Source organism: Neltuma alba, unplaced genomic scaffold, assembly GCF_004799145.2.
Source record: "Neltuma alba isolate B1F8T4 unplaced genomic scaffold, ASM479914v2 tig00011698_pilon, whole genome shotgun sequence".
NCBI classification, from domain to species: Eukaryota; Viridiplantae; Streptophyta; class Magnoliopsida; order Fabales; family Fabaceae; genus Neltuma; species Neltuma alba.
In genome coordinates this window covers 555,247-566,724 of record NW_021636335.1, presented here as the reverse complement: position 1 = coordinate 566,724, position 11,478 = coordinate 555,247, and the positions used below count along the sequence as shown (strand labels likewise).

At 32.9% G+C, this 11,478-nt stretch overlaps 1 protein-coding gene across 2 annotated transcripts; it reads right to left on the bottom strand.

Annotated features, from left to right (window-relative positions):
* Positions 1-8,068: 8,068 nt before the first annotated feature.
* On the bottom strand, positions 8,069-10,662 carry LOC114716916 (protein DETOXIFICATION 14-like). Of its 2 annotated transcripts, none has more exons than XM_028901979.1 (8): positions 10,588-10,662; positions 10,090-10,369; positions 9,413-9,957; positions 9,226-9,312; positions 8,996-9,052; positions 8,613-8,851; positions 8,300-8,505; positions 8,069-8,172 (listed from the first exon to the last, which is right to left on the bottom strand). In XM_028901979.1, the coding sequence occupies exons 2-8, from the start codon at positions 10,336-10,338 to the stop codon at positions 8,107-8,109; spliced, it is 1,449 nt and encodes a 482-aa protein (XP_028757812.1). In that variant the 5' UTR covers positions 10,339-10,369; positions 10,588-10,662; the 3' UTR covers positions 8,069-8,106. The 2 variants fall into 2 exon arrangements, with proteins under 2 accessions (XP_028757812.1, XP_028757813.1); XM_028901980.1 differs by having other exon boundaries at positions 10,090-10,366; positions 10,588-10,651.
* Between the last annotated feature and the right edge of the window lie 816 nt (positions 10,663-11,478).

Here is an 11,478-nt window from a genome sequence, read left to right as displayed (position 1 = left end):
TACGATCAAGTGATCAAAAAGATGCTTAACACAGTTTAATTCAATAAAAGGGTAATGATCGATCATTTAACCGTTGATCGATCAAGTGATCGATAAAGTATTTTTCAAAACATTTAAACAGAAGGAAAATATCGATAAACAGATAAGTTATTATGCAATGACAGAACAAGTTATCGATAAAGCTGTGATCGATAAATGACTATTAAAACAAAATACAACGAGAAAAGGAAGCTTTACCATTTATTTGTCTTTTCATTGATGACTTATTTATCGATCATGTGATTGATAAATACTTACCATAAATTGTGTCCCATTATCTGTTAGTTGTTCAATCATTAGATTATCGATTAATTGATCGATAATTTTCTACAAACTTCTATACAAAACAGTGTCAATAATGACCGATCAATTGATCAATCAACACATACAAATTGATTTATCTATCAAGTTATCGATTTGTAACATCTTAAATTTTACTCCACGAACTTAAATATTAAAAAAAAAAGGGTTCCCAATTGTTATTTTCTCTGTTTTATTTGGATCTTTAACTTTAGTTTACCCGAGTGACTTCTTTTAACTTTCTCCCGTCGTTTTTTTCCTCTTCTCCTTCTCTCTCTCCGCGTTCATTCTTCATTCTGCTCGCGGCGTCGCTCGTCTTTCTCCCTTCTTTCTTTATCGTTTCAGATAGTTTTGGTAAGTAAAACTACTTCTAATTACAAAACTTTCTTCATGAAAGTTGTTCTGCTCAGTCAGATCTATCTAACAATAGTAATTTTGTGTTGCTTAGAGAAAATTTTTGGTATAGAGTTTGGAGCAAGTATTTAGTTTTGATGAGTGTTAACCACAGTATTATAGATCTGTTACAGTAGATTATTTCTACCGGTTTAGATTTGTCCATTTGGTGATTTTAGTATTTAAAAATTAATTTTTAATTTAAAAAATATGTTATTTATGAGATATATTATATTTATACCGATTAAAATTAAGTTAAATAATTTATTTGAGTTGTTTGGTATATTATTGAGATTTTAATCGGTTTAGTTTTGTTTATTGGGTGACTGGAGATTTTAAAATAATTATTGTAGTTAAAGTTCATTATTTATGAAAATATATATATGCCATTAAAATTTTGATTAGATTATTTATATATATAAATATTTGAGACACTATTGAATTTTTGATGGTTCGATTTTGAGGTTTAAATTTCAAATGAGATTTTTAGAATTTAGAATATAGTAATTTCATATTTAGAAATTTTGAAAAATTCTTTTTATTAAAGTAAATAAGTTGGAGGATGTAAATAAATAATTTAGCTTGTTAGAAAATTATCAGTTAGTTCTAAAGTACTTAATTTTGGGTTATAAGAGTTGTGGGAATTTAGAATGAAAATTAAATTAAATTAGGAATTTAACTAATATATAAGCCTAATTAATTAATTATTAATTAGTTTATATTAATATGTGGTTATATTAATTGTGTAGATTAATTATTGGTTGAGCAAAGGATTGACCTCGTGGTAATCCTTCTATTACTTTGGCGAGAGGTAACCACTTTCCACTTGTTATATGTGCTAATATGTTGTTTGTGAGTATTTTGTTATTTTGGTATAATGATTTGTTATTTGAAACTCGAATAGATAAATTATATCTTTTGAGCTATGAAAATTGTCTTGTGGGATTTTTGGAAGTGTGATTGAGAAGTTTGGAAAAGATATATGATTTATATCTTATGGATTATACTGAGAAAAGATTAAGACATTTTTGTTATATTGTGAATGATTGGTTGTTATTTGGATTTTGGATTGAGCGCTATCCTACCACGTGGTAAGGCCGCCATTGGTGCACATTGGTTGGCTTCTTCCTTCTTCCCCCATAGTGAGGGATAAGCCTTTGTGGCTTCTTATTCGTCCCCCAAAGTGAGGGATAGGCCCATATGTTTGATTGATCCCCTATAGTGAGGGATAGACTTATGTGGCTTGTGTGTTGGCCTCCATAGTGAGGGTTTGGATAATTGAAATTATATTTCTATGGATATATTTATATTTCTCGAGATTTAATAATTATCCCACTTGACACCTCACGAGCATGTGTTAGTATGTATGATGAGTTGGAAAGTTGGTTACTGAGGCGTTTGTCTCACCCTCGTGGTTTAACATTTTTCAGGTGATAGTTCAGGTGATGATCTGTCAGGGAAGGCCTCGGAGGCTTAGTGTGTTATCACAGTTCGTATAGCCCCCCCGTTTGTTTTATGTGCTAAATTATTATATATTGCCACATAGGGCTCATCTATTTTGATGTTGTGAACTAATACATTTGATTATTGCTAATTGATGAAAGAGCTGTTAGAAAGCTAGAGGCTTTAAGACTTTGTACGTGACATTCGTTTGAAAGTATGAGTTTTGTTTGGGCTAAGGGTGGAATGATATTTCTGGACTTTAGAAGTCCAAGGCTCAAGTTAAGTATCGACGTGCTTGTGATAAGTTTATTTCTTTTAACCATGATAGTGATTTTAAAATTTTAAGGTTTTTTCTTTTCTATCATGATTAATCTTTTGAATAAATTGTTGAATTTCATCTAAAATGGTTTTGAAAGAATGGTCATCACACGATTAACATTTCTGCTAAGTTATTTGTTTACACAAGAACTTTATCTATGAAGTGATCGATAAATCCTTGATCGATCAGGTGATCGATCAACTTACTAAAACACAGATTCCTTAATTTGTTATCATCAAAATCTTAAATCTAACATGCTTAACTATATGTAAACACTAATCTTTAAACTAGTGTCACAACCCATTTAATAATAGGTCAGGTTTTCAAAGAACTTGCCAAATACCATGATTCCCTTAGACACTAATGAGGAAGAAGACGGTTGTTAAAACTAGCAACATTATTCAAGCATTTAAGAATCCATTAGACAGGACAAAATTGCCGGTGGAAAACGTACGGCTTCATTAGACATTCGCGTTGTGTGTGTGTGAAAGAGAGGATAATTAATGAAAAGGGAACGCAACAGTGGCCCGTGTTGGGAGGAACATGTGTGTGTGGGTGTGTGTTACGTTTATCACATTTATAAGTCATGGGGGTCGGCACTATAATCAGATCTACACTTTTGATACACTTTTAACGTTTACAATTAAAACTTTTAGTTAATACTATCTCCGGTCCTAAAAACTAATTTGAATATATTAAAGAAATAAGTTAAATTAGTTATTTGTAATAATTAGGAGTTATATTTCTTAAAATATCTTTGTTAATCAAATTTATTGATTATAACTATTATTATTAGAAGAATTGCCTTAGAAAAAATAAAAAAATACACAAATGTAAGAGGCAAAGTGGATTAGAGTTTTATATTTAAGGCTAAAATAAGAGTCAAATGAAGTTTTATATTAAAGATCAGAAGTAGCAATTTTTAAATAAAAATAATCTTTTAAAAAATAACTTTTAGAATATCATTATTTTAGATTTATACATACTAAAATAATTTTTTAAAAGATAAATATAGAAAAATTCAATATTCAAATTTAATCTGGATGCGCTCAGCAAGAGTGATGAACACGTAAACTCATTTTATGCGTGAGGAGGCTGAGGAGGCCGCAAGTTTGGACGGATGGGAACCAGGCGCATGCATGAACCCCCGAGGGGGGGGGACCTCATGCGAATTTGGAGGGACCTAATGAGTAATGATGAGAAACATCTTTCATAAGGTCCTCATCAGTGCTTTTAAACTATCACATTCATAGGCACTTGTAAATATATTTCATAGAAGCCAAAAAAACTCATCTCACATACTTATCTTATATTCTAAAAATCATGATTGAAAAACTGTTTACAAGTCATTCTAAACAAGCTGAGATTTGAGCCTTTAAAAAGTTAACTCAATAATGGTAAATTCAATTAAGCCTAGAGCGAGCCGAATATTTTGAGCTTTGCTATCTAATCAAGGCTATGCTTGGTGGGGTAAGTGGGAGGAAAATATAAGAGAAGGAAAAAAAAATAATTACAAAAATTTACTACTTCCCTAATTTTCCCCCTATTCAAACATAAGGTAACTGTCCAGCCGAGTTAATGGAAAGGTTGGATGATGAGTTGTATCATATCTAAGCTACCCCTTGTATTCAAACTATTCAAGAACTATTATTTATATGTTTTCTTATTTAGGTATATACATGCATCAAAAGGAGAACGTAAATGATAGGGAGATAGAGCTTCCTGGAAGTGTTTCCCTAGCCTTTCTTACATAACTCAAGATTCTGGAGTTTGGGCCAAGCTATATGACAGTCCAAACTAGCAACTGGACGTGGACACAATTAGATTAAACCTTGTCATTAGATTTTAATTAATAACCACGGCAACCTAATCAGCCCAATCAAACCAATCAAAAATCTAAGTGAAACTAAATCTGAAAATCCCAATCTGACGGTGCAACATGATCACGACTTATTACTACAATTTTAAAAATTATTAAAATATAAATAAATAATAAATAGTACATTTTGATCATTTTTTTATATAAGAGTGGAGAAGGGAATTCATCACTTCAAGAAGTAAATAAGAAATGAAATTCTAGGGACAGTGATCGAAGAATTTCCAAATTTGGATCTCTCTCTAGTCCCTACCATATTGCAAACAACCAACAGAACAAGGACAATGAAAGGTCTTAGATGGATACTCTTATACTATATTAAAACAAAATACTCACTTATATATAAGTCATTTATAATATATTCTCATATAAATCGTTCTCAGGGGAGTATATAGAATTAAAACTTTCCTCTATAAATGATTCACTTTTTAACCTGTCTTGGGGCTTGGGCAGGGCGCGAGTGTGGGGTACGTGTGCGTGGCTCATGACAACAATAAATGAGGGCGGAATGGAGACACCCTGGAGCCGCATGCACACAGAGAGAGAGAGAGAGAGAGAGAGAGAGAGAGAGGGGGGGGCGGTTTTATAAGTCAGTTTAAGGGTATATTTAGATGAAACCAAACCGTGGTTTGAAAAAGTGATTCTGGAGAATAGATTCTGAAAAGAATAGATTTTATGAAAAAGTGATTTTGAGAAGTGAGAGTGTTTGGATAGTTGTTATCAGAAACACTTTTTATATATACAAATTACTAAAAAAAGATATAAGTTAATATGATAATTATAGAAAAAATAGATTTTATGATATATTTAATTTGAAGGAATAAAATTGTTAATAATATATTTTTTATTAACATAATTAATATACATAAGATAATATAATTAATAAATAATTAATATGTATATATATTTATAAAATATAAGATTAAATATGTTTATAAAAAAATATGTTTATAAAAAAAATAACAAGATACATATCCCATAGGCTTTCACACTCTCCCTTTTTTCTCCAAAAGCAAAAAATTTTACTTTTTCCAAAACCATGGTTTTGGAGCCAAAACCATGTCCCAAACCATGATTTGGGATGTCACCCAAACGGTGCATAAATCCCAGATTTTACCCACTCCTGTCTTAAATATAAAATTTATTTTATAATATAATTTATGCTATAAAATTAATCTTATATTTAGAATCAGAAGAGTATTAACTATGTCTTAAAATTTAATATTTTTTTAGCTGGCTAAAGTATATTTTTAATATTTTAATTTTACACAAGATTTTATTTTAGTCATTTAACTTTAGAAATTATACTTTAACCCCAAAATTATTAATCTTAAATAATGATTTTTTTGTAACAATTATAGTTGTTTTAAATATTAAACTTAATATGTTAACATTTAGTAATATTTTATTAGCATTCAAAAACTCAATATCATCAGTTTTTGTTAACAGTTTTAAGGTTAGAGGACTAAAAATTTACTTTTTAAAGTTAAGGGACCAAAATAAAACTTTATGCAAAGTTAAAGGACTAAAAGTATATTTTATCTTTTTTAGTTTTATCCCTCTTTAATACATATTATACTTCTTTGGCCAAAAAAAAAAATACACTATACTCAATTTTCATGAGATTAAGGTCAATATAATAATAAATAAATAGTAAAATTGTACATTTATATCAGAAATTTAATTATATGACTTACAAATAGGACCAAAAAAATTCTTCTCTCTACCCTATAAATAGGACCGGATAAATTAAATTTTTTTGGTGAAGTATTAATTAATTTTTAATATTATCATTATTGTAATTTTTTTAGTAGAAAATCTGAAGTTTAAATAAAACTAAAGTTGATTTTTTTTTTTATTTAGACAAAATTAGTAGCGAAAATGATAGAAATAACCTTTAAGTTTAAAAGATCCAAAAGAAGTTCCGAATTTGCAAAATGCCAAAGAATGCTAGGTAATTGAATGGAATTTTGAAATATTGGTGCTTTTATAATATGTTGGAAGAACATAGCTTTTAGGTTGTTCTATTGTGAAATGTAGTTTAAATCATTAATTTAATTTTAAAATTACTTTTTTAAAATGTTATTCTTCATAAATCTATGGAATGCTACCCATTTCTCAGATCTCAGGTTTAACTCTGGGTAAGGGTAAATTTTCCCCACAAAAAAAAAAAAGAAAAAGAAAATACTCCCAATATCATTAAAAAGGACTTATATTCTGGCGTAAGAAAAGCTTGAAAAAGATACTTCAAATTTAGGAGATGATGGACGAAGTAATTAGAAATATTTCTCATTGAGGCTGTCCATACTTTTTAAGTTTTAAATAATAAGCGATCCACTAACAGGAGTTGGTCCAAGTGGTAAGCGATTTGATACCGCTTAAACAAGGTCTCGAGTTTGAGCCTCAGCGTATGCAAAAATCCCCACTGGGAGACTCACCCACCACAGCCAGGTGCGCAACGTGGGTCAAATTCAGATGTAGTTGGAGCAAAACTTAAGTGAACTTGGTAGGCAACCCCAAAAAAAATAACAATAAGTGATCCAGGAAACCTTAAGCTTGCAAGAGCAAGGTCTGCTTTTTTTTTTTTCCAAAAAAAATACACACACTTAAATAAGGTATGTGATGTCTAATAATCTAAACACATTTAAAGAAGAATTATGACTAAAAAAAGTAAATTCAGCTCATTAAAAATAGAAGGAAATCGTTATGAGATTCTAAGAAAAAAATTATAATCACAAAAAACTCTTAATGGAAAATTAGTAGCATGCGTTTTAGTGCCATCTTCTTTGCTGGAACTTATCATTCACTTGTTATAAGATTTTTAGTGGAAGGAATTGTCGTTCTTGATCCCACCCCGAAAGATTAAATGGAAGTACTTAAGAAATTATAAGTCAATTTGCATGATTTATCGGTGATCTTGCAATTTTGCCACGTTTGTGCATGTCATCAAGAGCAGGCACCACAGGATAAGAAAACCTGGCCATTATTGGGCCGTCTCCCTTCTGGGCTTGTTCCATATGGGCTCAAATTCATAAACCCTTCTTATATATAGACATTGTTTCAGGCCCTGGCTCTAGTTAAAAATGACAAATATCCTATTTTCAAACTGGTCAAGTTACTACTGAGATGAAGGACCATATGCATAGAAGAAGGGAAGCAAAGCAATAAATGTTAAATGAGCAAGGAAGTGAAAGGAACCCAACGAGTTTTCCAGCCTCTAGTGTCATCATTGTGGTCATGCTAATTTTCTTATATCGTTCCAGTTTTTATTGGTGTATATGGGTCATATAGCCGCTTTAACTCCTTCCTTTCTTTTTATTGATACAAACAACTCAATGTAAAAAGGCGGAAAAAAGAAAAGAAAAGAATTTTTTCAATCTAAAACGAATTTTTAACTCAAAAATTACTTTTATACGGAAAGTAATCAAGTAAAAGGAAGGAAAAAACTATTTGATCAAGAAAAAAACCAATGCGAATTGATGTTGATAGATCTAGCTGCATTGCCCGAATGACACTAGTGCCTGGGGCCTTGGATTCAAGTTTCAACCTTACAGCTTGATGGAGACATTTTAAGCATCGTTGGTATGAAAGCATGACCCCCCCCCCCCCCCCAAATCTTTTTTATTTTTGGTGCATCCCCCCAATCTTTATTATTGTCCATATATCTCTCACTTTGCACAAAGAGGTTGATAATTGGCCCAGCAAATAAATAATATAAGTAATACACTCCGATTGCTCAAACGAAAACACTTTGTTCTTCTGCCAAAGCTCTTTGCAATGTCCTCTCCCTAGCCCGTCTTGCCTGCAAATTCAAACTCTCCCATAATAGCACATTTCGAATAAGCACTACAAAAAGGTTTAAAGTAAAAAGACCGGGCATCAAATTTCAAGATGAATTGACATGGTATTCTTGAAAGTAAAGAACAAACCTCCTTCATCCAATCCGTACAGCTTATTATGATCAATAGCACGATCACTTGGCAAAGTGTACCAGTTGTTATTCCAATCCAAAGGCCTATTCCTCTCATGTCTACCCAGAAACCCAATATTGCAGCAAGTGGAATGCCAACAATATAATAAGTTCCGAAATTCACATATGCCCCAATGTGCTGCCATCCACTTCCCCTGGCAATCCCTATTTTGGAAGAGGATTAGATTTCATGGCACACGAAAAATCTAATCTTTAGTATACAATAAGAATAATGTTTTGTTTGTGAATAGTATCAGAATGAAAGATTTTACCTGTAAGGGTCCCTTGTAAGGAGTCCACAAAGACAGATACAACTAACAGAGGAGCTATTTTTGTGACATATTCCAATACATCTGGCTCATTGCTAAAAACATTACCCAAAACATTCCGACTCGCAAAGACAATTGAGCTCACTATTAGAGCCTCACAAGTTGCCAGAATCCTTGAACATAAGGCAGACACCCGTGCTGCTTGCGGACACCCGGCTCCTAATGCATTTGAAACTCGTGCACTAAATAACACAAACCATCACAAGAGTTACCAATGAGAAAGAATTGATTATGAATCTAAAAAGTCACTACGCTTTAAGTATGAATAGTGCGACTTAATTTCGTATTAAAGGAGCTATTAATTATGGGTGTTTTGCGATGCATACCTTGCTGCGGAGCCAATTGATTCTGGTATCGAATAGATTGTAATGTTCATTGATACACTGGACGTAAAATTCAAATTTGTACAAAGAATCAGTTAGCGATGTATTGTTGTAGTGGTAGGTACAGTGAACATAAAGGTATAGGGAACTCATAACATGTGATCATTATGTGACTAAAGGAACTATTTTTATATAGATTATAGAAATTGAAATATTTAGAAAAAAGAATATACCATACGGCTAAGATTGAAGTTTCAAGCTGTGGGTTTGGTAGAAGACCAGCAAGCAAAGTAGTTAACTCGTATGACCACCATTGGAGGCTGAAATATTCAATCATCAACATCAATATCAACATATCATACCATTCATGATGTAATATGAAATTTATAAGCAACCCTATTGTGTGGGAAAGAAGAATACCATGCCATTATAGCAGAGGGAATAGCAAAGCGAAAGAACTCTCCAGTGCCTTGGAAAAGTTCCATGGAAATTGGAACCCGAGTCTTTGCACATGAATCGGAGAATTTCATATATAACGCAAGTAAGATCACATTCAACCAATATGAAGCACCAATAGCAAAGGCTCCTCCAAAGCGACCCATACCAGATTTAAAAACCATTGTCCAACAGAAAGCTATGTGGAAGCAGATAGTAAATGAAGAAGAGAGTAGAAGAGGAATGATCAAACTCTGCATAAGATAGTATCGAACCAGAGCTTGAAGTATTGCGTAACCAAAGAGAGAAGGAATCAAGCAAACTGCAAATTTGCCAGCTTCATGTGCAATTATAGGGTCTTGACCAAGCAAAACCAATAGCTTACCCAAGTTAAGCCACAACACGCAGAGAGGAAGACAACATAAAAGAAGACAGAAGATGCCGGTGTATATTTGAACACCAAACTTCTTATATTGCTTGGCCCCATAGGCTTGCCCGCATAAAGTTTCAAGTGCAGTAGCCATTCCGAACTGTTAAGGAAGTACAAAATGCAAGATATAAAATCCAGTTATTAGTCATTAAACAAAGGTATAAACCCCACGATACAAGATGAAGCTGTTAATCCGGAAAGTTCTGTACTTGTAAAACAATAGGTGACTTACAATGACGCTGAAGCCAGTGACTGCACAGAGAGAGATGGCAATCCCAGTGCTGGATTGAGCAAGTTTACCCAAGTGACCCACCATCATCAGAGTGATGGTTTGCAGAAAGAAGGTCGAAGCATTCACAGTCACCATAGGCCCTGCAACACAACAAACCTCTTTGACTTCTTTAGCAAACACACGCCATGTTATGTGTAAATCCTCTTCGTTTGCCACCTCTATGTTCTTATCTAATAGAGCCTTTTCCATTTTTGTTCTTCTGTCTTGCTCACAGGCACTCCTGTCCCAACACAGAACGGCAAGAGATCAAATTTGGAGGATCCAACATGTGTGTGTCAGTATATACATAAAGATTGCAGTAAATGGTTATGAAAACAAGGATGCATGCTCTAGTGTTCGCATTCGAAGCCGTACTTTAATGCAAGAAACTTTCAGATTCGACAGTGTGAGACAGGGAGGAGAAAGACGCATAGTTTCTAAATCTAAAAGATGACTTACCACCACTAAGCTTCTGAGAATGTGTGATCTTGAAGATGATCCCAAATCCTTAGAAGCAGCAGGGAAGCTTTGAAACTGAATTTACCGAATGAGAGAGAAGAGACGACAGCGAGGGAGCAGAATAGATGGGAAGGAGTTATATAGAGAAGCTAAAAAGATCCAGGGTAGGTGGGGATCTGCTGCATTCATAATGTTAACCAGGAGGCACATTTTTTAGTACTATCCCAACAACAGAATTAAATATAATTAGACATGTGTCTTGTTTCTTTTGATCCTCATCCAAAGTTAATTGCAATAGGTTCTTAAATTAATATATAGATATGTACCTTCCACTTAAGGTATCATGTGTTTGAGTTTCCGAAAGGACTGTATACGATTTTGTCATAGATCATGGGCGATTCCTCGAGATGCACTCACATGTAAAGTATTCACATGATACTCTGGTAACATTACTACCCTCGTCAATAACAGTATCATCAGATGAAACTAATGTTTCAAATTTCAATTCATTCATCTGACGGGGAAACAAAAACATACTTCACCGGAACGATTCCTTAACTTGCGCTGTTTCCCTCTATTTATGTTGTATTATTCGTTTGTTTCAGGCCCCCTCTAATAACTAGCCTCCCTGTCTTCCACTTGCAGAAAATGGCAAGAACTTTTTCCAGTGATAACATCATATACAATTGATAGATTAACCACATATTTTTCGTAGATTGACCACATGCTTCTTAATCTAATGAGGATATAGCATGTGTTGTAGCTAACCAAATTTTTTAATCTTTTTAACTATTTTCAGTATATTTGGCTCGGTTTTAGACCAATTTAGTGGGGAACCAGGGTTGTCACCGCCATGATTATCTTCTTTAGGATGAGAGGACCGTTGACGAA